The following is a 27,700-nucleotide window of genomic DNA, read 5'->3' on the forward strand; positions in this document are numbered from 1 at the left end:
TTCCATGGGAGAGACCAGAGGGCAACCAGAGCCCCCCCCCCCCCAAGTTCCTTTCAGACATGCACTAAACTCTAGATAATCTCCCAGACAATCTTTGGATGAGCTGAATGTTGAAACGCAAACGTCATAGAGAGTTTCTTTAGCCTGCCCCCCCGGTGAGAACTCCAGATTATGTCCGGCTGGGCCGCTGAACACGCAACAGATGCAAAAATGCTGAGAACCCAATTGTGCAGACATCCTCTGGAGTTAATGTCTGCAAACAGCTTTCGAGATCTTCCCAGTAGGTGGAAGACTGTCGTGCCAACAAACTACAAATAAGGAGCCCACTATAACAAGTTTAATTGATCCACACATTTACCAAATATCACTGACTGTGATAATGGTTGATAGAAAACTGTAAAGAAAAATTTAACTTTTCTTTTTCGCTGCATGCTTGCTTTGCCCACCTCCGGCAATATGCTACCCTGGGCGGCTGCCTATCTAAATCCATCACGGCACTAAATGCTGTACCCGGGGGAGTCTTGGCTGCAAATGGACCTGACTGGCCCACAAGCAACATGGTGAATTGACGGTGAAGATTGTTTGCGAGTTAAAGAATTTGCAAGTAAAGGGGAATAACATCTCCAAAAAACAGCACCATAATGAGAAATGTAAGGGCCCCAGTGGGAGAGCAGAGTCCTTCCTCCAGGGGAAACCATCACCACTCATCAAGCGGAATAATACAGCAGAGTGAAGCAGCGCTGGGAGTCAGCGGTGAGTGTAACACACAGCAGCAGAGCTTCTTCTGTTGCTGCTGCCACACTGTAAGAGCTGACATAGTGTGTGAGCCACAGTTTCAAGTGCTGACCGTGAGTGATGCCGGGTGAAGGTGTGAATAATAGAACAGAGACTACACCTTGTTAAGCCGGCTCCAGACGAGCCAGCGGCTGGTGGAGGGATGTGAATCACCCACGCAGGAACCTGCACTGTCAGCTGCATGGGCCAACACACTGTCTCACTGAAAATCACCTGAACTGTACAAACAACTCAACACAACAAGGCCTAACTCAAACCTGAAAACTGAATATCTGACAGGGCGAACAACAACAACATTCAAATCAGATGCCAACATGTTTTTTGACATGTATTAGTTATGTTTTGACTATCTTGTTTTTAAGGAGTTGCCACTTAAGTCAGTTCCAGTCATTAAATGCAGGAGCGACGCAGCGAGAATACAAAGCCGTGCTGTGTTCCTGGCATCAAACACAATATGATAAAAAGACAAGGGCTGCTCTGCTATCTTCCAACCGACGACCGTCTAAAGAGCCATTAGTCAAAATGTGTCCCCCTGCTTTAATGATACTCAAACTGACAGCAGACACAATGATTCTGCATTGTGTGGGAAAAGAAAATGCTGTTTACAAAAAAAATACATTTACTGAAAGATCGGTGACATTTTCAGAGGTAATGAATCCACAACTGACTGCTTCATGCGCTCTCTACTAGATCTTCCCTGACGTGCCATGCTGTGGGCTTTATTGCACACTACAAGATTTCTAGCTATAAAAAAAAAGTATGTATAAATAAATATATATATGTATATATTAGTAGAGGCCATACCGAAGCAAATGCCCAAAAGTCCCCTTAAATGTTCTTCAAGCTGCAACACATTTCACAAACTCAAAGATGTCAGTTCACTCGTTAGTGATTTTTTTTCATCGAGGTTCCTGAATTATTCTCAGCAACGAAAAAGAAACGCCTATCTCACAAAAGTTAAAGCAAGTACATTTAGTTGTGTTGATCTGGACTGTGGGCCGAGGCACCTTTCACACCTGTAAACTGAGAAGTCACACAAGGTCCTTGTGAAACGGCCTTAAACGCAGGCAAGGAACTAAAAAGGGTTCAAATCACTGCTTCACCTAACGAAGACGTCCAGGGTAATCGAAGGGGAAAATGGATAACTACTGCATATTAGTGCGTTGTGTTGGTTTTGGAATGGGGAACTTGTTCAAAAGACTCTTCTCTCAGTTAATTTAGCACTTCAATGAGATGGACCTGGTCCGAGGAGGAGGAGGCTTAAGAAACGCAGAGATTACTGCCGGAATCCTTCACATGCCGAGCAATCCCACCGCTCATTACTCATCTTACTGCACATGAATTACATAATAAGCTTTGATAGAGGGGGGATGTACGAGAGAGAATTAGAGATACTAGAGCCATTCTGTTATTCTTGGGAGGAGAAAATACAGTATATCAAAAAGAATTACATCCCTGTGATGAATTACCCGTTATAGTGGCAGGTTTTACATTAATGGTGAAAAATTCCGTAAAATGAAAAATGACCCGGGGAGCCGTCCGGGCCACGACTTCTCCTCGCAGCCAGTGTTGCAGCAGAGGCTGAAGTCTCCGAGGTCGCCGGCTTCCTCTTGCAGTACATACAGTTCTGTAAGAGCCTGAATCAAGATCTCACTCAGCGGTACGCAGCGCTCGGAATGACTAATGCGTGCGGGCCACAGTCTCTAGGAGGGAGTTGACCACTTACTCCTCGCCTGCCGCATCAGAGTGCAGAAAAGTGATTAGCTCTTGTGAAGCAGAGCGACCGCACTGAAAATCTAACAATCCCCTCCGCCAGTGCTGCTGCCTACGTGAAAGTGTACTCAGTGGGGCTGCGGAGGAGAAGCTCATTAGAATCTCTGCAAAGTTTCACAGGCCGAGCCGCAGTTCACTTCAAGAGTCAAACACACACACACTCACACACACAGACCGACGCACACAGACACACACAGACCGACACAGACACACAGGGTCTCTCTTCTTCCTGTAGTACAATTTGCACATCTACCAATTAGTAGAGATTTCCTTACCTGGAAATTCCTGGTAATTACAATGATGATATCAACTACAGGTCGCACAATTTGTAGGATTCGTTGGAGTTATTTTCAAATCCAGACTTTGTGATGCTGTGGACCTGTTACACATTTTTTGAATGATAAAAGACGTCTTACTGAGAATGGAGGAATCTCTGTCTTTCCGTATGTATTTATTTAGATTTTCTCAACGACCACCCATCAAATCGACTGCTGAGGAAACAGAGTGGTTCACAGACAGGGGTCCTTGGCACACTGCAAACGTGTCTCTTGTGTTGTTCTACAAAACAGTAGAAGCGTAAATAACAGGCAAAAAAGGAAAAAATATTTCAAGGGATATAAATAAGGTACGTGCGGGGGGATCCTTGACCAATAAAGATCATCCATCTCCTATCTCTACCCCTTTTCCTTCGAGGACTGCTGGGGAAGCTGGAGCCAATCCCAGCTGACATAGACGAGAGGCGGGGGTACATCCTGGACAGGTGTATCGCTGGGTCAGTATATAGAGACCACTCACTCATTTGCCAATACAGTTAATCATGATTTTCCATTCAAACTAAACCTTATCTGAATGTTTTAGGACTGTGTGAACATGCAAACTTGACACAGAATAACTCTGAACAAGGAACCTTCTTGCTGGGAGTTGACGGTGGCTACCCACTGCACCTCCGACCAAATGTCTTCACCACCCTGTGCTCAGAAATGTGCGTGTTTACTTGTATCACATCAGACTGTGAGTTTAAATCTACAAGGGGAGCATCGGTTTCACAGACTGGTCTTTTCATCCCGATGCTTTCTGTTTCCTTGCACTTCTCCTGCAGGCTGCAAAGGTAATTACTGATAAGAAGTGGAGTCGCTCCTCCACCTGCACCTGAAGCCGACCTTTCCTGTGATACTGTACATGAGAGGGTACAGACAACAGCCCACTTGCTCAGTGGTCCACTGTGATTGATGTCTTCTCATTAGCTATGGGAGTTGAAACAGCGGAGAGCGATGCAGGCACTCTTTCTCCATCAGGTTGCACCCTTCTTCTCCGCCATGGCTTTTCGCGTGTCGCCACCATCGCTGCATTAGTGCGGCGAGTGTGACCGCCTCTCCTCTCCCTCACTGCCCTCACTTCCTGCATCAATCAAGCTCCTCTCCGAGTCTTAAAATCCCTAAATCCCTTACCTCATCTGCTTCTTTCTCTCTAAGGATTTTTTTCCTCATGATTATTAAGATTCCTCTCCTCTCTTCTGTGCAGTAACTCCTGCGGTGATAGATATTCTTTCTCCCCCGTCTGTTACTGTTTCTCCCCTCCGCCTTTAATGCTCCTCCGCCGCCGCCGCCTCCCCCCTGTCGGTTCTGCGTCACTGATCACCGTTCGTTCAATCTGCCGAGGCTTCTCCCCTGGAGAGTAACTGCAGTAATAAGAGCAGAGAGGCTTCTGGGATGCATACTGCTGGCGCCCTGCAGGGCAGCCTGTATCAGACAGCCATAAACTTGGGAACTATTAAACATAGTAAAACTAGAGCAGCAGAAAGAAAACAAGGACAATGCTAGAAAGAAAAGATATTAAATGTTCATTTCTTTCCACAAATCATCATGAATTGCTCAATGAGATTTCTGCAGAGCCTCAGCGTCATCGTTCCCAGTAAGAAACATTGAAAGAACAGGGCTTTTAGTTCCTGTGTCTCCCTGAGGCAGTGTTCTCTCCAAGGACGCTGCCGGATTGACTGGAGACACTCAGCGGCTCCTTGTTCCTCCACAGCGTCGCCGGCTTAATTAATAAAGCGTCGCCTCGGATTCTTCAGGCACCATTTTGTTTCCTATTTACACCGTATACTTCTGTAGGCAGAGACCACCCGAGACACTTCTGAGCATCTGGCCAAGCGCTCACAATAACCGTGTTTTCACTTTGAAGCTCCGAAAGAAAGCTGCCATTTCAACACCGAAGATCAATTTACCATAAAAAGTTACTGTTCGAGGTTTGTTTGGGGGAAAGTGGGCTCACTCTTGTGTGGAGCAGGAGATTGCTTTAAAATTCACAGACAGGAAAATGTGCCTGAAGGAAATAATGTCACTTATATCTCACTGAAAAACATGAAATTTAATTTTATGGGTCAGTGCTGCTTTCCCCCCCCTCATCTGTAACAGCATAATTCAAGTTCTCTTACAATGTGGGTTATATTTCGGGGTATTAATCATATCGGTTATGGGGATATTACACCCACCGACTTTATGAGTATTCCCACGTTCAGGTTCAATTGAGATTTTATTTAAAGCAGAACAAAACAATGAAAAGCAAGAGCCCTCTTTTACGAGTATGCCAAGTTTCAAACGCAGCAAAATGCCCCGTCATGCACAGAGAGCGAGAGAGAGAGAAAAATAAATGTTGACAAGTTAAGTGCTTCAAAGAGCCAAGTATTTGATAAAAAAAAAATCTATCACAAAGCTCATCACTAAAACATTTGCAACTATAAGATTAATAACATCCTGAGCTTCTCCAAAAAAACACCCGGAGACAAAGTATCAGGATTCAGAATCTGTTCCAAACTGGGTCACAGCCAAAGATTTTATTAAATACTGAGTTTATGACTTCAAAAGATTCCAAGATTTGTTTCTGCCACCATCATAAATGTTAATATAACTTTCAAAATATTAAACTTATTCATTCAAGTAACGGTTAATTTATATTCTCTCAAAATCAAATTTCTCCACAAGCTGATGTAAGCCCTGTTTCAACATGCTTTTTGTTTCATATTATCAACAAACATCAAATAACTTCATTACATTTTAAAATACAGATTCTTTAAAACCATTAGAAACTCTAAAACAAGCACAATGACATTTTAAAAAGGGGGGAGGTGCATCTGAAACTCTCAAAATGCCACGAAGAATGTTTTAAACTGATCAGCAGTGTAAAAATATATCACTGAATCCACAGAGACAGAAAACTAAGCAAATAATCACATTTAAGAAGCGGGTATTTGATCAAACAACTTGAATTGATCCAATTATTGATTCAGTCCGAGTATGCATTAAGACCTACAATGGGTTATCAAAGGTGTTTAATTATTCAGATGTGATTACATTAGATGTTGATTTACTGTTACAGTTTAGGCTGTGATGTGCAAGGTATTAGTATCAAGAGGTGCAAAGTACCTATTTACATTTACTCAAATACCGCACTGAAGTGAAAACTAGAGAACATGCAACTACAGAAGATGTGACTAGAGAACATGCGACTAGAGAAACATGCAACTAGAGAACATGCAACTAGAGAACATGCAACTACAGAAGATGTGACTAGAGAACATGCGACTAGAGAAACATGCAACTAGAGAACATGCAACTAGAGAACATGCAACTAGAGAACATGCAACTAGAGAACATGCAACTAGAGAACATGTGACTAGAGAACATGCGACTAGAGAACATGCGACAAGAGAACATGCATCTAGAGAACATGCAACTAGAGAACATCCAACTAGAGAACATGCAACAACAGAAGATGTGACTAGAGAACATGCGACTAGAGAAACATGCAACTAGAGAACATGCAACTACAGAAGATGTGACTAGAGAACATGCGACTAGAGAACATGCGACTAGAGAAACATGCAACTAGAGAACATGCGACTAGAGAAACATGCAACTAGAGAACATGCAACTAGAGAACATGCAACTAGAGAACATGCAACTAGAGAACATGCAACTAGCGAACATGCAACTAGAGAACATGCAACTAGAGAACATGCAACTAGAGAACATGCGACTAGAGAACATGCGACTAGAGAACATGTGACTAGAGAACATGCAACTAGAGAACATGCAACTAGAGAACATGCAACTAGAGAACATGCAACCAGAGAACATGCGACTAGAGAACATGCGACTAGAGAACATGCGACTAGAGAACATGCGACTAGAGAAAATGCGACTAGAGAACATGCATCTAGTGAGAACCTAACAACGTCCATTGTTGCTCCTTGGCATTCCATCCTCGTGGGGTTCCTAGGTTACAGTTGCTGTCGGCAGCCTTGGGCTTAAACTTTAATCCTCTCTCAAAACAAAACGTTGAGGAACGTCAGAGATATCAGAGCCGGTGCATGATGCAGCATGACTGATGAGAGCAGGGCGGAAGGGAAGCCACCCAATGACTGGTGTGAGGTATTAAAAGTCAAGTGTTCAGAAACCTCAACACAAACAACTCTTGGAACAAGCTCTCGTCTCACAAGCGACAAACCGAGATCGTCCTTTCAACTTAGACACCGAGGGTTAAGAAATCAGGTAGACACTGTCTTACAAGGACATTTTCATAGTGCCACATTTAATCTGTTTACTGAACTAATTATGCATCTGAATATCAACTCTTTTTTAATGTTATTTCTGCTTTTTTAAAAGCTGAGTACGTCCTTACTGTGCAGAACATATAACAGAACACACACACAGGTTTGCACAGCTACTGTACATTATGGGCAGCTTAACCTAAACCTTTTTCCGAACCTTAACTGTGACCGATGAATTGATGACACTAACTTTCACCTGACCACCACTCACATCTTAACCAATCTTTGGTCCCCATGAGGGCAACTGGTCTTGAAAAGCTCTGCATATATATTGAAAAAGTTCGTAAAGAGGGGTCAGCAAAAATGAGTACACCCACATGCATGCACTCACACACTCTCACGTACGCACACACACACACGCACACGCACACGCATACACACAAACACACACACACATAGACTTAGTGTGTTTTAGTGGAGGCATATATCTATATGTTCTATATCTATATGTTCTTAATAAAAGGGGGCCTTCAGGGGAAAAAGGAAAACACCATTTCACACATGCCAAACAATGTGTGTAAACTGATCGTGAGACAAGATGTGTGTGGATAGACGTGGCTCTCTATGTCAGCTTAGTATTTTCCCTCTGGGATATCTTGAGCAATGTGCCTTGAAAAAGAAGTTAACAGTCTTGACACAGCTGTTGATACAGATGTGAATCATAATGTAAACTGGAGGTAGGAGTAAAAAAAGAAATACTAGATTCCCTGTGTCAATGTAATGTCATTATTCAGTGAAAGTGATGAGGCCTCTCGGGTGAGGCATGTGCTCTGCTTTGTACAACCTATCTGCTTCGGTTTTACAACAGAATAACAGAACTAAAGGGAAATAGATATGATATATACACATCTCTATATCTACATATATTGGTACAGTTCCTTTTTAGAAGATGAAGCTGGCTGTGCTAAAGCTCCTGAAGCCAGTCTCTCCAAAAGGCAGGTGCTGTGAAATAACAAAGTCAGTGGGTGGTTGGCCTTTCTTAAATTAACCATCATTCATCTCCATACCTGATCCTGGCCTAGAAATGTCAGAGCAGCTGGCTGCTGTTGGGTCTGCAGGACTCAAGCTGAACAGGCTAATTTGGTGCTTAAGAATATCAGGAAATGGCAAAGCCACTTGATGCATAAGAAAACTAGACCTTAAACTGTTTTAACAAAGTCATGATCACATTACGAGAGGTCATCAGAGCTGAGAGAATCACATTTGATGGTGTAGATTTAGCTAATAGCTAAACTGCACCATAAATCCAGAAAAACAAGAGGTACAGAAAACAGGACAGGCTCAGGGCCTCTTCTCATTTATTGTGTCAGTCCACTGAGCAGCAACACATAATGATTCACACTCTTCCTGTTCCATCATGCATCTGCGCCCCCTCTGTGACACAGCCCTAATTAATTTGCAATGTATCATCCTAATATGTCCATGCGCCTGCACAAATACACACAGGCATTGTCCCTCGGCATGAGAAAGAGGCCTTTGGTGTCAGATGTCCTCATATTGCTGATCACGCGGTTAAATTACAGCACGGTATGTGCATATCTCATTCTAAGGCTGCAGAAACACAGCCTCATAAATCAAAAGTTACTGCACTGCAGCTGCACGACCCTTGTAGAGGTCAGAGGTGGACAGCAGCTGGTGCATGTGGAGCATCGTGACCCTGGCATGAAAATGAATGCATCGCTACTATACCTCTGCTCATCTCTGCTCCATGCAGCTCCCATGGAATACAGCTGGGCCGCAGCATCTTCTCAGCCCTCAGCATGAAGGAGAAATCCATGTCTGTCCTTCCTTTCTCCTTTTCCCTTTCACTCTCAACCCTCTCGCCGTTAGCGTGGCATCAGCTTACAGCTCCCTGGATCCCAGATGAGGGACGGGACGCAGATTACCAGGAGGATCAGTCCACGCCCTACCATCCTCTCTACCCCCCCACAGACAATCCTTATTATAAACTATGGTAAAGCTTACCCTGTACAGCCATGCGATGGTCTTGCCCACCTCCTGCTGGTCCCCTACCCCACCCCACAACCCAGATGGTACAATTCTGTAAATGCCAAAGACAGAGATATACCGCTGGATTACACTCATTCCTAAATACAGCTGTGTAATCAGAAAGCTAAAGTAGAGCGTGCCACAGAGCTTATACCTGACAGTGACACTGAGACATATGTAAGGCCTGAGACAATCTTGGTGTAATCCTGCGCTATCTGCAGTATTAAAGGGCTGCATCCGCCCCACCTTATAGGGAGGCAGCGCCACGCGGGCAACAATGTCCCCTCTTATAGTATAATAGCAGGAGCATATGTGACCGTTACAACGAGACACTCCTCTAGTCGCAGTCTGCATCTTAACAGCCACTTCAGTACCTCACACCCCTGTTGGTGAGATCACATGACGTCAATATGCTGTCTCCCCTGAGAGTGCTTAGCACTGGAGCGGCTGCGGAAATCAGATAAATCAACATAATGTGCTGAAATAAACACAGTGAAATATACTGTTAAGACTGTTTACAGAACAGCCAGGCTGCGCATTTCATTTTTATTAAATGATAAAAAATTACGTCAAAATAATTGCTTTATCTTTGTCAGCATATATATATATTTATTATTATTATTATGGACATTTTCCATGGAACTTTCCTGTAATTTATAAAAACAACTATTCAACTGACTTCCCCATTCCCACGTCAACATTTAACATTTTAATCTCTTACTTTTTATCAACAGGTCATCTCTGGAAACATCACTGGAGGTGAGTTCTGATTCTAAGCACCACAAAAGCAGGAATATAGATCTGAACAATGATGCCTCGGGTTTGTGTCAGCAACATGTGAAAAAAGACATGTGTTGTGTCTGGAGCAGAGACCTGATTAGTTCTCTTTGTGTGGCTTGCCACCTGACAGTCTCCTCATCCTCATCCTGATGGAAGAGCCTCTCCAGCCGGCTCTTTCAAACCAATTAAGGTCTGGAGGTGCATTACCACACACTCAGTACCTGTCCGTCACTGTGCTCTGCTCTTCACATTACAGCTCTTTGGTCGGTTGAGAGTTTTTCCCTCTCACATCATCCTCTGTCTGTTTCTCTCTTCCTGGTTTTCTTAGTTGTGCCCCTTACTGCATCAATCTCGCATCAATCGTCTCTCTCTCTCTCTCTCTCTCTCTCTCATTCTCTCTCTGTCTCTCAGTTAAAGGAGGAAGTGAAGATAGCAGCCTAAAAATATTCACCTCTCAGCCGGGCCACAGTGGGAAGCATCTGGTGCATGTGAATGATTATGAATCAGTGTGAACATGTGTCACAGCTGAAGTTACAGACAGCACAAAGACGAGAGAGAATCAAGGAGGAGCTTGTGAACTCGTGAGATTTAGAGAAATGGAAATGCCCCACGGCGTCAAATCAAAACAATGCAGAGACATCTAAACATCCCCAAACGCAGAGACACCGACAGAGAGGCTCGTATCTCCACATTTCCCCTCCCGGTCAGACAGTGAAACAAAACGCTCTGAGGTTTGGGGGCACAAAGGGCTGAGCTTGTGCGCACGTTCTTGCTTAAGATGTCCAAACAGTTTGTCCAAGTGACTCGGATGAAATGTTTGGAACAATCCCCCTCCCCTTTACAAAGCACGCTACCAACCATGTAACCATAAACCTCTGAGAAATTAGCCTGTCATTTTACAGGGCTACATTTTGACTCAGCACTGACATGGTTGGAATTCCCCCCATGACTGTTGTGATGCTGGGAAAAACATAGACAGAGATTATTCCAGTACAACCGCTTGAGGGTAAGAAAAAAAAAAAGGACGACTTCCATTTCAGAGGAAGAGTCATAGTCAGCATTACATACTGCTGTAGGACTATTAAAGTGGAACCAGTCTTAATAATTACTGCACAGCTCTCCTGCACCAGGTAGTAGCATATCTTTTACTCATTTATTCATAAAGGCAGCGCAGTGTGAGCAGGACCCATTAAAATCCCTACCGGGCTTGTGTTAACTGTTGAAAGGTCAACGCACAACTAATAAGGAAAAGTTGCATCAATAAACAGGAATTAAAAGTAAGTTGAGTTCAATAGCAGCAGCTGTAATTGAGTCCAGATGGAGCAGCACTGAGTCCATGCAGCAGAACAGGGAGGCTGCAGAGGGACCTTCTGATCCTGATGGTGAGGTTGTTTAGATGTCCTACTTTATTTGAACCTGTTCTAATAATCTCACTCAGTGAATAACATCGTTCTGTAGTCATGAGCTGTGAGGCAGTGACGACAGTGGCCGAGAAGTGAAAATGTTTAAATCACAAAATTCAACAGCAAATCAGAAGAAACAAATGCATTAAGTTCTAAAGGAAACAATAGGCACCTGCTGTTGTAAAAGCTCATCACTGATTGGACAGGAAGTTATGACAAAATGCGATTTCCTGTTGTGTTTTGGGATTGGCACTTCAGGGCCACTGGAAGAGACGGACTCCCCCCAGTCTGTTTGCTTCTCGTGGACGGGTTTGAACTGTGAAGGTGTGATTCTCACAACTGTCTTTCACAGTTCACACCTAATGAGTGGAAATTCAATTTACTTTAAGTGCTGTGCTTTAGTATGTGTTCTTTACTTGACCTGTTTCATTTTTGCAACTTAATATTTCTATTATATCTTAGATCACTCAAGTCATTTCAAAGCTATAATAACTAGTTACTTTTAAATTGTATAAACAAAAGGTGAATAGTACGTTATGGCTTGGTTGGACATTTTCTGCAATTTTCTGTAGAGCCTGGGCATTATGAATTTGAGGTGGCTGACAATGATATTATGAAGGAATACATATGATGCTAACATATATAGTAAAATACATAAAGGCCATGATTCCTAAGATATCAACTGCATGAAACTTTATTATAAATATCTATTGATTAAAACCAACTAAATTCAAACAAACAGAACTTGAATGGTGATATAAACATTGTTGCAATATTTATGTAAAATGTAAACATACATGCAGATCCTCTCTGCCTTGTTTATTCTGTCAATTCAGACAAGTCACTAATCTTCTGTCCCTGTATTGATCAGCCGTACAGAAAATCTACATAAATTTTATGCTTGAAAAAGATCTCAGTAAGGGGAATGTTACAGTATTTTTACTTTTATCACTGGTTCACAAAACTTCTGTTATTTATTGTAATTTTGAATTTGCAGTAATGTTACTTTGATTTAAGTGAATTATTTGAACACTTTTCCTCCCACTGCTGCTGGAAAAGATGCCCTCTTCAGAACGTTGATTTGAGTTTTGTTTGCTTCTCTGATTGCAGCTCATGTGACGGCTATAAAGTGCAGAAAATGTTAATTGAGACTCGCACTGTTCAAGTACCTGTGCTAATTGGCTAACAGCGTGGTGACAGAGGTGGTCCGAGCACTGCCTCAGCTGTTTTCTCTCTCTCCAGATGAGTAGTCTGGTTTAACGCACCTGTGAATTACTCCCACAGCCAGCCTCCCCCTTCTTTGCCAGCCCTCCCCCACAGCCCTAATAACACCATAATGATGCCACTGTTAGTACAGTGCTGGGGCAGTGTGCTTTATGGACTGACCTCAAAATCAATTCAGCATCACACAAGACCTATTAATGGAGCTATAGGTCTGAACATCCTCCCCTCCCCTCCTCTCCTCCCCTCCCCTCCCCTCCCCTCCTCTCCTCTCCCCTCCTCTCCTCTCCTCTCCTCTCCTCTCCTCTCCTCTCCTCTCCTCTCCTCTCCTCCCCCCTCCTCTCCTCTCCTCCTCCTGCATGGGGCTAACGTTAGCCAGATCAAAGTGGAGTAATTGATCCTGTCACAACGATCATGGACGATATGTGTCGTTGTACCACTGCTCCTCTTCGTCTACACCCACAGGTTAAAAACACGATCTGTCAACAACACAAGTTTGGATAGTAGCGACCATCCCTCCTCAGGAGATAAGTCTATTTCTGCAACTGTAATACTGTAAAATAAAATTCTTAGTTGTTTTCTCATTAGTGTGTCTGGTGCGCATAATTTGGAAATAAGGAGGTTTCGTGTCGGTGGATGGAACAGAGAAGTACTTGGCGGTTTTGGAGCAGCATTCCTGGACGGAGAGACTAGTAGCTGAGTCGCTCGCGGTGGTTAATTAGGGGGGAGTCTGTGGGAAACCCCTGAATCTGAAACCCTCCTCCAAAAAACCTCACACCACTTCAAGTAATGGCAGCCATGTTGAAAGGGACTCATTGTTCGGCGGCCAGAGTAAAAGATTCCATCGCTTATGTCCAGTGGTCGGAACCGTGGTGCACACTTTGAGGAGACCAATAGAGCGGCTGCAGTTATACTACCAGAAAACAGAGGGGCGAAGAATTAAAGGGGTGATAGACATTTAAGGGAGGATCCCCTCGTTTTAAAGGTCAAAGTGAGTTTAGTTGTCACAAGAACTACAACTCAGCTACTGTAAAAGTTGTTGCACAATGTGCTCACTGCCTGTGAGAGAACTACATTAATTGTTACATTAGTTTGGGTTTGGAGATTAGAAATCTTTAACCAACAGACTGCACTACAGACGAGGAGTGTAATATGTCTAACATTTCCAGATATTGGTCTTGATGTGAATATCTTGAGAACTTTTGTGCAGTAGCGGTGTCGCAGCTTCTTGTTTCTGTGGAGTGATCCAGCAGCCGGTCACAGCTCAGCCACTGCAGGTCACTTTTACAGTTTCAGAAAGGAAAGCTGCAACCAGCATCACAACAGACCAGACAAACAGCCCATTCCAAACAGGGCTAGAACCGGCACTGCACTAGTTTATATTTAAAAGCATCAAGTGGGGTCCACCTCTCAATATAATTTGATGCAAAAACTGCAACCGTCCAAACGACCATACAGTTTCATCAGATATTAATTTGATATCTTTCATAAAGGTAAGATTTATAGAAGGACAGTGGTTCTAGACTGACTTTATTTTGTCTTGAGCTTTTCATCTCTTTATCTAAAAGTGGAATAAGGAGAGGATTGCCTTTATGTTTGGCAAATAAGATCACAATCCGTCCTCACACACCTGTACTTTCATATGGTCGACCAAAACGCCTTTTAAAGCCAGGTGTAAATATGATAAGGAGCCTATTCATATTAAGTTACACATAGCCTTGGCATGCTTGGATAATTAGAAATCATATCTAACTTACGCAAGATGAGCAGGATGGTGAAGATGCTTTTTGTGTTGAAATAAAGATGTATCAAATATTACTTTATTTAATGAGTGCATTTTGGAGAAAATATCAGTTTCGAATACAAACATTTTAGAAACAGATAGCAGTCTCCCTGACATTGATCTGACAGCTGCGAATAACTTTGAGAGGCGCTGATACTTCTTTTAAAAATAGGAATGTACACACATGCATCTCACAATGCACACGGCCTTGTCTCCTGGGATACTGGTGGAGGACATCTGGTCTAAGGTAAAGTTTTAGCCAGACAGTTATTTTGAACAATAAACACATTTACAGGAATGTATATACACAGCCTTCTCAACAGAGGCGCCGCGTGTTTGTGTGTGTGTACATACGCCTGAGCACACTGTGTACAGTAATTGGTGACCTGCTAAATATTTGTGTAGAAGCCCCTCAGCAGGAGAAAACAGAGTGGCATGATTTCAGCTCTAATGCCTTCAGGCTGCAGACCAAAAATAATTCAGGGATGGAGCCCACTTTAACGCTCAATGTCCACAAATCAGGGGGAGCTGGGGAGCTGATGATGATGCATCGACTGACTGAGATCTATTTTCGCCTCAAATGATTCACGTTTAGTTCCGCTCGAAACAAATGAAATTAAAAGAATGTTAAGTTCCTGTTTTGGTTAAATATTGGCTCATTAGCTTCACTCCAGAGAGAACCAGATAAGTGAGACACTTTCCGACTTTAATGTCGAGCTTGTTTTTAGGACGTTACCTTATTTCTGAAACCCACGTTTTGCCTGCTGATGAATTCAAAGACTGATTTAATTCATTTTGGCGTGATTGGAAACAACCTGAGTAGAGGTGCTCGATGGAATACCACTAAAAAGAAACGTGCTGCAGTGTGAGCCATCTGTTACAGTCTGGAGGAGCAGGGTGGAGAGACAACATGGAAAATTAACCATGAATACTATCTGCAAGCATAACGGTTTACACTGACATATGGTGCCAACAGATTCTTTAATTACATTATTGGTTAGTCTTGTTTTTGTTTCTGCAGCAATTTCCCAAAACCTTAATTTGCTTTTGTCCAACCAACAGTCCAAAGCCACAAGATATTTTTATTTAAATCATATAATTTAACAAAGAAGAAAATATGTTTGTCCTTGAAAGCTAGAAATGGTTAAGTTGTCCTTAAAAATCTAACCAGTCACACTATTTGTTTCAGGTGATTAATTGACTAAGTAACAGCTTCCTGAAAGTAACATGAAAGCATTTCAATCACCCCCTGGTGGCTGCTTGCAGTATTGATCACAAATCCCGCCTTCTCCATGTTAGTTGATAGGACACATTAAATATATTTTTCTGAAAAGTTGATTCTGTACTCATCACAATTACGTTTTTTCAAGTGTTTTTATAACTGGAGAATTAGTTATTTGATGCTATACAAGCGGGCTGGGACGCCTTGATTGACATGTGAGATTGATGCCCGATTGGTCAAGCGTGTGTATGGACGGAACCTCAATACACCAGCTCCATCTTCCGATCACTACAATGCAGATCTGGGCTCTCAGTCACGCTTTGGGGAGAAAGATGGCAGCTTCTACATAGGGGATATTTTGGCTAAATTTCTGGATTGTGGGACAAGGCGGAGCATATTTTTCACAGTCTATGGATGACCTAAAGGCTGCAGTGTACGTGGTGAGCATAGAAGAGGACACAGCAGGGACATGAGACACTATACGTGAATGTACTGAAGCTCAGCAACACAGGACTTAAGTCAAGGTTTGACCTTCCTCTGACCGTCCTCTAAGTCTAACTGCTGCAGGATGTTTCTACTTTGCCATTAATGAATTGTGTGGATGTATAAAAGCGCACAGCATCGCCCCGATGTTCTGCCTTCAGCCCATCAATCTTGTGCAAGGCCTGCGCGAACCAGATGAAGTGTTCTGCTTATCCTCTGCTCTGCTGGAATGTCACGCTTTACGTACCCTGGATACAGAGAGGGAGGTGGTGGTGGTGGTGGTGGTGGTGGGGGGGGGGGGGGGGGGGGCTGTACTTCCTTAGTACAAATTTCCCCTCATGTCTGGTCCATTCTCATCTGCCAAGGCAACAGTCTGTACCAGCAGTAAGAAAGCTAAATCTCCACTGCTAGAGCAATGAGGCGTTTAAATAGGATGAGCTGAGACTGTTGTGAAGGCAACCAGGCTTCGTCCTCCTCGCCGTCTGTCTCCTCGTCTCGCTCGCTCTCTCTGAGAGTTGCACTTGTTTGAAGTTTAGACTCAACGGGGATTTGGATGATTTAAGGTGAGAACAGAGGATTAGATGTATAGAGCGGCGGAATGGGGGGAGACCAGGGAGTTTAGGTGCTTAGAGTCAAATTGTTTTCTGCACCTCCTGTTGCGCGGCGGGCACCACAACACGCAGGCGGTGGCCTTGAAACATCACACATGAGAGAATCACAGCTCATTTCAAGTATCGGGCCACACGTACCATGTACAGTGAAGCTTTTTCTCTCATTTTTCCACTGAGTGTCATCAATGGAGACGATGAGAGTACAGCGGGAGAACAGAAGATGCTTCTGCAGGTGTCTGGCTTCACCGAATAAACTCTATAAAGATGGATGACGTGACAGATCCCCTTGAATGAAGCCAAATCAGCCTGACGACCCCCTGGTGACGGGCTGCGGTAAAGGTCATAAATCCTCTTCTCAAGATGGTCTCTGTCATTTTGGGGGTTCTTATCAGACTGATGTATGTTCAAGTGTTTCATGAAGCTATTTGATGCTATAAAAACAGGGTGAAATGTCATGATTGACTTGCGATTGGAGGATTGATGGGACCTCAATCCCGCGGCTCCATCCATGATCGACTTTGTAAGTGTAATCGGCAGAATATGGCGGAATTCGTGTCCAGTGTATTTTGGCATTTATCGGGGTGAAATATAATGAATGACAGCTAAGACTGACTGGTGATTGGTCGACCATGTAAATCAGTGCAACTTCGATGCTGTGACTCCAAACCACGATCACTACTGTGCAGACTTCAAATTACATTAAAGTGCAGGATGGCAGCACCTGTGTCCAGGATATTTAACCTTTGATTTAGTACAACAAAGGAAGTGAAGACATGTCATCCATCTTTATATAGAGTATTCACCCAGAACTTCAGTACCAGTGAGGAACGACAGGTTTCCCCATCTGGACCAACAGAGTCCAGGATCCTCTCTCGAAGCACACGATGCAAATTAAATATGCAGCAGGTCCATAAAACACAAGTCGGAAAGAGTACTCACTCAGTCCACAACATCAAACTTCCACTCTGACATATGGTGGTGATAAATAATTTTTCTGTCAGTGGCTTCAGTCCATTTACTCCTCTGATGAAAAAACTATAGAATACTTGCTGCATGCAAAGTTATGATGATGGGCCGTGAGAGGGAAATGGGGGAGAAAGGAATCATAGGAGACGAGATAACGGGGAGAAATATCCTCATTAATCTTCTCCTCTCCCTCCACTCCCCAGCCAATAACCGCCAGCCTCATAATGTGCTCTTAACCCGAGTCGTGACCTACACACAGGAAATCCATATTAAATGTCGTCTTCATCAAAAATCCAACTGGGAAACAAAGACTGTCGCGAGCCGGTGGGAAGGAAATAGTTAAGTGAGCACTTTGGCTTTCATGAATCTCATTAGCATACGGAGACATATCAGTCACACTGATAGGAATAATATCATCTCAGAGACAGTGTGTCATACCGGAGAGTAATTCACTGCTTAGTGTCACGGTTAAAGCGCTCCCCGGTTCTCCTTGAATTGGCGTTCACTGACTCACTCTGTGAAGTTTCTTTCAGATGAAGTCGGCCTCGCAGATTTAATTGCAGAGGAATGTCTGTTGGAGGTGTAACCTGTCCTAGAGCTGGCATCCTTCTTGCAACTCCCTTTTCTGGTTCTGCTTCACTGCGTGTTTTCGTTTTCCGCCGCACCGGGTCTCTCTAAGGTGGCGGTTCACATCAGGTGTCGCATGGAGAGGGCACCGCGGCCATCTGCCAACCAAACCCAGGGAAAGGAACGCTCTCACCAGCTGGTGTGCAGGGCAGCACTTCTGTCTCGCCCAACAGAGCTAAAGGAAGAGGTTAGCTGTCACCTGTCCCCTCTGCCCCTGTATGCTGCAACATGAAATCACAATGCCCTCCCGGTGAACCACAAACTCGGGAGAATTTCCAAGCTTTTGAAACAATACGGCTTCCTCTGCCCCTGTATGGTCATGGAAGTGAATATGTGCCGTCCGACTGTTTCTCCCTGCAGCAAAGTCCAGGAGTGGAAACTCAGAGTCCACAGGGTCTCTGCTCTCTCTGACAGCCAGTGCAGCTCTGACAGTTCATTACTGGGGCTTGCATTCCATTAAAAAGCAAAACAAATAACCACAGAGTCATTATTTATTTAAGGTCATTACCAACCACTGTAGAGCAAAAGCTGACAATGTGCCAGTAAGTCTTCTAAGCCCTCGGCTATTAAGTGCAGATACACAAAAACATAATAACACTTAATGAAAAAGAAGCTTAACCATGAGGTAAGTAAATTACAAATGCTCAAATAAAGATGCACTGAATTATATTATATTATTTCCTATACTGTATAGATCTGTATCCTTGATACAATGCTCTTTTTTCAAACTATCCTCTATATATATTAATGTAATTATATGTTCCATGATATAAATGATACAAATACCATACATGAATGGGAATACTGTACATCATTAGTTTATTCTCATTGAAGGGGACTGAGCTCTTTAGATCTAACTATCCGGTCTGAGAGAAGTAAAACCTCCCGCCCACCTACACCAGTGTCTTCACATGGTATGGGAGGCCCCGGGAGTCCTGGCTGTGCCATGATTAGTTGTTCTAATGGAGGAAGTGGGTGAGGAAGAGGAAGAGAGAGGAGAGAAGAGAGAGAGAAATGTTGGAGGGGTAAGGGGCTCCCTCTCTCTTAGCTATTGTTTGGACACAGTTCCTCTCATGCTGCATTGACCACAGACAGGGCGTGGCTGAGGGAGGCCAGGCAGGGAATATTGGGAGGGGAGGGGGTGAGGTATTTGGACAGTGGTGGATACAGGGGGAAGGTTAGAGCGCGCCGCATACTTTCCCTGCATGTGAAGAGCGGACGGGAACGCGGGTGGTCTCTGGAGAGTGTTACAGAGAGAGAGAGAGAAAGAGAAAGAGAAAGAGCTGAAGTGGGTGGGATTTTGCCCCTGTACTTTGGCGCTCTGTTCCCAGCCCCGATCATGTGCACGATGAAGTAATGAGAGACTCGGGGCCTCCGACAAACTCAGGCCAGATGGGGAGATGATTCTTCCCTACAATTACTCTAAAGTACAGAGCATTAGAGGCAGTGCAGCTATTGGGAGATAAGATAATCACTGAGAATACTTAATCAACACTGTTTTACAGCAAGCCGAACAGTTTGGAGAATGTCCTTAAAGGTTTCAGAGGCTTTATCTTCCTCTATCCCTGACTGCGGGTATTCTAGCGTATACTGCCGAGAGCAGATGTAATGGAATAGTTTAGTTGGAGGCGCTGCTGGTTCTGGAAGGGTTTTTTCCTTTTCAACTTCACATTTGAATGTTGACTTTCATGATATAATCAGTCTGTACACACAATTAAAAGGATCCCAAAAAAGAGCAGCTGTGCATAAGAAAAATGTAAATGTGTCTTCTTAAATATGGAGGACCATACATGACATAAGTAAAAATAAATAAATAAATAAATGTATAAATAAATACAGAAATAAATAAATAAATGAATAAATAAAAATGGAAATAAATAAATAAATACAGAAATAAATAAATAAATATGTTAATACCAAAAGAAATGTCAAAAGAAATGTCTTAAATATATTTTAACATTTATTTTTTCCCTGATACATTTCCTTTGCATTTGCAGTGTCCTTATGCTAATGAGAAAGGCGGGCCTAACCGCAGTCTCATGCAGGATTGGTCACAGGAGTGTAATGATCCAGCCCTACTACTTCTGCCTTTCAATGCTGGTGTCCAGTAGCTGTTTTCAGCGTTGAGCCAGTTCACACTTAAAATGAACTAGTTCAAGTTCAGAGGGTTAGTTAAGGTTATTTTTTATTGGGATGATTTAGCTGTCAGTAGTCCTGACTGTGAGCGACACGTCTCGTGTTGTACTGAGCACAATGAGCGAGCCGAGAGGAGGAGGAAACAGAAACTCCAGCTCGGTACAAACCACCTGCCGCCTCTGCTCTGAACATGAAGCCGCTGATCTCTGAGCAGATGTGACCAGAGAAGCTCTGTGTTTCCACTGTTTCCACTGTTCCACAGAGTCACTAACTGGCTCAAGTGCTCAAGTCTCAGTCACTGCCCGTGTCTCTGAGCGAGTGTGTGGCGGAGCGCAGGGGCTGTGTGTGTGTAGCTCAGTTGACCAATCCTGCTCGAGACTGAGGTTAGGCCCGCCTTTCTCATTAGCATAAGGACACTGAAATGTGGAAATAAATAAATGTGGAAATAAATAAAAGTTGCAATAAAAGTGGAAATAAATAAATAAATGTGGAAATAAGTTTAAGACATTGATTTATTTAATTCTGCATTTATTTCCATATTTATTTATTTATTTCCACATTTATTCCAACTTTTATTTTTCGATTTCAGTGTCCTTATGCTAATGAGAAAGGCGGGCCTAACCTCAGTCTCGAGCAGGATTGGTCAACTGAGCTACACACACACAGCCCCTGCGCTCCGTCACACACTCGCTCAGAGACACGGGCAGTGACTGAGATTGAGCTCTTCACCGTGTAACAGCCAGTTCGTGACTCTGTGGAACAGTGGAAACAGTGAAAACACAGAGCTTCTCTGGTCACATCTGCTCAGAGATCAGCGGCTTCATGTTCAGAGCAGAGGCGGCAGGTGGTTTGTACCGAGCTGGAGTTTCTGTTTCCTCCTCCTCTCGGCTCGCTCCTTGTGCTCATTACAACACGAGACGTGACGCTCACAGTCAGGACTACTGACACCTAAATCATCCCAATATAAAATAACCTTAACTAACCCTCTGAACTTGAACTAGTTCATTTTAAGTGTGAACTGGCTCAACGTCCCAAACAGCTACTGGACACCAGCATTGAAAGGCAGAAGTAGTAGGGCTGGATCATTACACTCCTGTGACCAATCCTGCATGAGACTGCGGTTAGGCCCGCCTTTCTCATTAGCATAAGGACACTGCAAATGCAAAGGAAATGTATCAGGGAAAAAATAAATGTTAAAATATATTTAAGACATTTCTTTTGACATTTCTTTTGGTATTAACATATTTATTTATTTATTTCTGTATTTATTTATTTATTTCCATTTTTATTTATTCATTTATTTATTTATTTCTGTATTTATTTATACATTTATTTATTTATTTATTTTTACTTATGTCATGTATGGTCCTCCATACTTAAAAAGCCGAACAAACATGGTTCTCCTTTGATTCATAGTCCATGAGTATAACAAACATGACAGAAAACTCCAAGGCACTTTGAGTTCTGAGTGGTTTAAAAGCTTTTAATTGTTCATGGGTCAGACTCACTTTGATACCGCATAATGACTCCAAGATCAGTTCTGAGCAGTAGAACCAGAGTATGGGTGTTTGAGATTTTTTTCCAAAGCAATCACATATTTTCTGTGCATTGGTGGATGGTTGTTAATACTTGACCAACAAGAAGAAGCAGAAAGAATCATTATGCAGAACAGCCAAGGTTAACCCTCAACCTACCTCTCCATTTATGAATTTCATATTATGCATTATTGCTGTGATCTATTGGTATTTATTATTAATTGTCATCTTAACAAGCCTCTTCTTTTTTTAATTTAACAGCCGAGAGAGAGGACATGGAGTTCACAGAGAATTTTTACAAGAACTAAAGCCCCCACTTGCATGAGTCTGTGACCTTTAACCTTCTCAAATTATTTATTAACTCATTTATTCATTGTGTCTATGGTTGGATTTTAACCAATAATGGTTTTAATGAGGGAGTTTTTAATTGTTTTGTTCAACATTCACAGTGTGCTTGTGCCTCTCGTTCAGAGTGATGCATTTTAAACCCAATCAAACCATTTGGTTGCCAAATTTATCCGAACTGCAGAATGTTTTGTCATGTTCGAGCAAAGCATAACCTTTAGCTTTCACCCACTGATAAACGCATTCAAAAATACTTTTGAGTTCTGCTCAGCTCAGATTTTTCTCACTTGAGAGTTGTAGGTCACCCCTCACTAAGTTTTGTCTATGGTTTTCTGTTGATGAATCAGTTATTTTCAAATTATACTTTTGTTCTACTTACTCAATGCTAAGCACTGTCTGTACCAAACCTGGACAATCTCGACTCATCTTCCTTTAAGTTGATATAGGTCTAACCTTAAACACGTTATTTTGGCAATAGATATCGACTGTGGCTGATCATGATGCTCATGGACAGTTGAGAAATAATAAATGTCATAAATATACATCACGGCTTTCACACATTGTGTCGACTACATCAATTTCCTTGTTTAAAGCCGGCAGGAGTCATCCATACTCCCCATGCTGCATGAGTCACTAACAGCTGACTTATGGTTGTGTCTTAGAAAGGTTTATGAATTAGTATTGGCAGAATCCCTTGAGTCCGTGATGAGCACTTTCTCTCCAGCCGACAGCAGGGCACTGATCTACCCAGAGCATAAATAATGAAAACTCGAGATCCGCTCCCATTGATTATGGACGACAACATATTTTTCCTGAAGCTTCTGTTTCTTCAGACGAATTGAACATAGCTTGATATGTTTCCCTTCTCATAATTCAGATTGTCGTTAAGTCTGTCGAGAGCCAACAATAGAGGGATGTCATCACCCTGGCAATGAATGCATTACTGTCAATGGCCTGACTAAAAGGAGGCAGGGTTGTAACTGTGAGCCACAGAGCTTTCCATTGATTCAACCATAAAGTGAATATGAAACATAGAAAATAAATCTTTGTGTCATAGGGCTAATTGCTTGGAAGAAAGAAAAAAAACACTCAAAAGTAAAAAAAAAAAGGCAAAATGTGAAGAGTCAAGTTAATCCTGGTGCAGTGTGCAGAGTCTAAAAGTTGCGTGATTTAATCTCTAGTTCCTTGTGATTAGTTTAGCAACAAGAACAGACCCTGAGGCCGACAGCAGCTTCTGGTGCCATGTTTGCAGTCTTATTGGACATCTGTCAGAGAGGTTATTGAAGCTCTACAGGGAGGTGAAACAGCAGAATGTTTGTGACATTTTGGCACGAAATAATATACAGTATTTACCGGGAGGCAGGTCCTGAATGTTTGAAAAAAAAAAGAAAAAAGAAAAGGCTTGTCTGTGCAGCAGCTTTGATTCTGCACAGGGCAGAGCCAACAAATTGACTAACAAACAGCGAGGCCTGGAGAGGGATACACACCTAAAGAACATTTAATCTCCCTAAGCCACTGGACGCTGACGCTGGCTTGTCGCAGACTAAACTGCCTCACACCAGAGATCTTCCCAAACGAATCATCCTAAACTTTGAAATCTGGAGGAAACATCCTTACAGCTAAGCAGTTCTCTAGCTCATCCCTCTTTATGCAGGAGAGGTGAAGGCTCAACCGCGTTAAGTTTGTCGGGTTTGAAGCAAAATGAGGGAGGTGGGGGACGGTGTGTGAAGCTGCATTTGGCTTTAACCGTCACCTGACTGCTGGCCTGGCCTCTGAGAACAGGAAGTATGACATCACTGCCCTGACATTCAGGAATGTGGGAATGTCAGGCTGCCTGTTAACGCTGCAGGAGCGAAACAGAGACAGAGAGTGAGCAGGGTGGACACAGCGGAGATGTTATAAGCTATTCCAACTGTGAGGACTTAAAGCCATGTTCGGACTGACTCAAACCCTCTTTGTAAAAAAGGCTACTTGGCCGTTCTGTTGACAAAACTTATCCAGCAGATAACTTAAACCAGGCTTAGCTCTCGAATGATCAGCATCGAAGCAGCAAAAGCTCGGATATCCTGACCTTTATTATCTAGTATGCTTCAGGCTCAAAACATTACTAAAATTCCCAGGATGCAACTTCACTTTTTATGAAACCCTGCCTGCCTAATAAACTCCCACGTCTTTCTGATTCCTCAGCACCTCGGAGATTGTCAAGCAGTATCACTGATTCAAAATGTATAATCTGAAAGCTGAGTTAACACTGATCGCACTGCTGTGACGCCATGTGTTGCCCTTTAACCGCATGTTGTGAAAGCTGATGCATAACTTACATTACGAAATAATGCAGGATGAACACAGTCTCCATGGTGCATACATAAGGCATAGTTTAACGTAAATATGTAACTTCGGTCTCTAGCGCTGTGTCTCAATTCGAGGGCTGAATCCTTCGGAGGCTGCATTTGTAAACCACTGTACCAATTCAAAGGCTCCTCCAAAATTTTTCGTCTGTAGCTCTTTTGTTAGCTGATGACAGTAAAGGCGGGACAAGCTAGAGATGAAATACAAAGACAAGACCACCTCATACCGGACTGACCGACCCGGTCTACTCGGCCATAGGAGGATGCATCTGGAGTCGACTGCATAGACCGGGTCCTTGGAAGGATGCGACCACTGAACTAAGACGAAGCTTAGGGGTCTCTCGATCAAAACAGGCCTTTGATGACGCCGTGAAGCAGCGTGGGATCATGGGAGTTTGTTTTCACCATACTCAGGATGTGTTCACAGGTGAGTTCATGTCTTAAAGTTTCACTCACATCACGCAGCAATGATCAATGAGCAATTGTGATGCATTACGAGTGATCAACACAGACGTTGGAAGGCTAACTAGCTAACTGGCTAGCAACTAGCTAAAGTGGCTAGCGGATTTCGTATACGTACAGGGTAACAAAACATATAACATCGGCATTTTTAAGACATTCTAATGAAGATCTGCTACTCATATCTTTGAAAACAATTACATCATCACTCTTAAGCCCCATTTCACACAGATCCGTCCTCAGCTTCGAGCACCAGCAACGGGCAAGAGGAATCCCAAGCCACTGAACTCCATATGCCCGACACAGGGAGCCATTTAATATACACTGACAGTGAACTGCTTGGCATGGCATGATCTCGATAACCCCCCGGCTTCTAAATTTATCCAAGGCAAGGGCAGAACACAGACACCTCCAGGCGAAAAATACCTGCACCATCAGGGTTTGTTCTTTCTGTGGCATGTTCACGATTTCAGCGAGTCAAGCATTCTGTAACAGTTGAATCTGTCAGGTCATCCTGTATTTGTCGAAAGCTTTAAATTTGTCATCACTAATGAGTTGCTCAGGAAATTGATGTGAGCACAAGCCGGGATTTTTTATGTTCAGTTTACATGTCAGGGCAACGGCAGGGCAATTAAAAAGATGTGTCATCCCACACAAACATGAAATAAAGATAACAAAAGAGCCAAAAAACATCATTAGACATGCAGCAACTATTAAGGAGTACTTTTTCATGTTCTTACTGAAAGCAACAAGTGAGATATTAGAAAGCGCGGCGCGAAGCCAAAACAAATCATTCTGAGCCAACAAGGCCACAGCAAGCAGTACCCTGCAAACTCCCACTTAAATCATTCACAGGTTAAAAGCATCACATCTTTTTTCAACCACTACATAACGGTGCCATGGTGTCGCCAGCCCAGGTCAGGGATGTTGGCACGCAGTTCTGGACCTGAAGCACTGTTTAAGACTCCTTGCCAGCAGATTCAGGGGAGCGAGCTGAGAAGGAGCCAGAGTTGGAGGGATTGCAGCCCCAGAGGAGCCCAGCTGCTGCCTGGGAAACAAAACCCGGACAGGCTCTGGCCCACGCTCTCTAACCCCAACCCCTCCCATCTAATAAGAGAACTCAGTTCTTTTTTCCCTCTCGATCCACTGTCCCTCTGCTCTGGAGTTTAGGGGAAAATAAGTCAGCGGACTAAAGGAGGAATGATCTTAGCCACCCGGCTGCACATTCCTCCAATGTTTCCCCCACTGTTGTTCTCAAGCCAGTCGCACATGTTCATGTTCTCACTCTCACACACATTCATGTCCACGTGCACATGTGTGACACTCACCACGGTAATGGAGGCTGTCATCGTGGTGGTTGTACTGGTGGTGGTTCTCCAGAGCAGGGGGGCTGCTGGCACCCAGCTCTGCCAGTCTGCGGCTGGTGGCCGAGAGCTCGGAGCGGAGGTTGGTCACTTCCTGACTGGCGGACTGGATGGCCCCATCAATCCTCTGTGCCAGATGTTTGTTGTCTTCCATCATTTTAAGGATTTTCCCCTGAGGACCAAATCCACACAGAGCAGCATGGTGTCAAGTGGAGCATTAGACGGGGTGAAGCCGAGACCCCTCTCTCCTCCAGTTATCTCCCTCTCCTGTCGTCCTCCTCTTCCTCCTCCACCTGTGCTTCCTCTCTCACAGTTTACTTGGCACATATACTGAGAAGAATAAGCCAAGACGTTGGTCCCTCTCCTGTCCTCCGCTGAGCAGCACAAAGATGATGTCTACCTGTTACTGTCTAAAGAACATCTGTGTGGCCAAGCACCACACACTCAGTGGAAGCATGTGCTAGTGTGTGTGCAGGGCAAGGAAGAGAAAAAGGAGAAAAGAGGAAGAGCAAATTCAAAGAGAGCAGAGAGAGAGAGAGAGAGACAGAGAGAGAAAACAGGACAGAGGAGGAAAGAAGATGCAGCCCAGCAGGCGGAGGGGAAAGTGAGTGCTCCCGCCGAGGAGAATGTGCTGTGAGCAGCTGCTCTCAGAGAGGACCCAGCACACACTGAGATGACATGCAGCCTTTTAAATGGACTGTACCATGTGCTGGAGGACCAGGGGAGAGGTGGAGGGGGGGGACGCAGTTGGACTGAGCTGCTCTCCAGCAACTCTCTGAGTACAGCTGTGTATCCCACACACCATAGAGTCTGTAATGAGTTAGGAACCGGGTCTGTAATAGGAGGAAAAGTACAGATTGTTTCTTTTTACTTCTTCTTTCCCCGGTGTCCCTGCGCTCAGAGCTCGGCAACAGTGTTAAACCCTCTGACAAGCACTTGTCAAACCCTCTGTATCTTTTCACTCCCGCTCCCACTCTCCCTTCCTCCCTCTCACTCTCACACCCGCTGTCTTTTTGTCTCTCGCGACCCCCCCCCCCCACCCAACCTTCTTTTTTTTTTCCATTCCATTATATATATTCATCTCTTTGTCCTGGGAAAGCTCACCCCCACATCAGTGGAAGGGGGGCTGGCTCAAGGCGCCCAAGGGGAAAACATTTCAACTCCGAGAGCAAACTTAGCAGAGCACAGAGGCGCAGAGCTCTAATAGGTTAAACACAAAGAGGAGAGGCCCGGAGAATTACAATTGAGCGG

General features: G+C 43.6%; 1 protein-coding gene across 3 annotated transcripts in view; it reads right to left on the minus strand.

Moving 5' to 3' along the window:
- Window positions 1-27,085, minus strand: part of kaznb (kazrin, periplakin interacting protein b) — a 65,434-nt gene extending 38,349 nt beyond the window's left edge. For all 3 annotated transcript variants that reach the window (XM_062404328.1, XM_062404321.1, XM_062404345.1), the window contains exon 1: window positions 26,414-27,085. In XM_062404328.1, coding sequence (XP_062260312.1) covers window positions 26,414-26,606 — 193 coding nt within the window. In that variant the 5' untranslated portion in view covers window positions 26,607-27,085. The remainder of the gene's footprint in view (window positions 1-26,413) is intronic.
- Window positions 27,086-27,700: the final 615 nt, after the last annotated feature.

This window comes from Platichthys flesus, chromosome 2 (assembly GCF_949316205.1).
Source record: "Platichthys flesus chromosome 2, fPlaFle2.1, whole genome shotgun sequence".
Lineage (NCBI taxonomy): Eukaryota > Metazoa > Chordata > Actinopteri > Pleuronectiformes > Pleuronectidae > Platichthys > Platichthys flesus.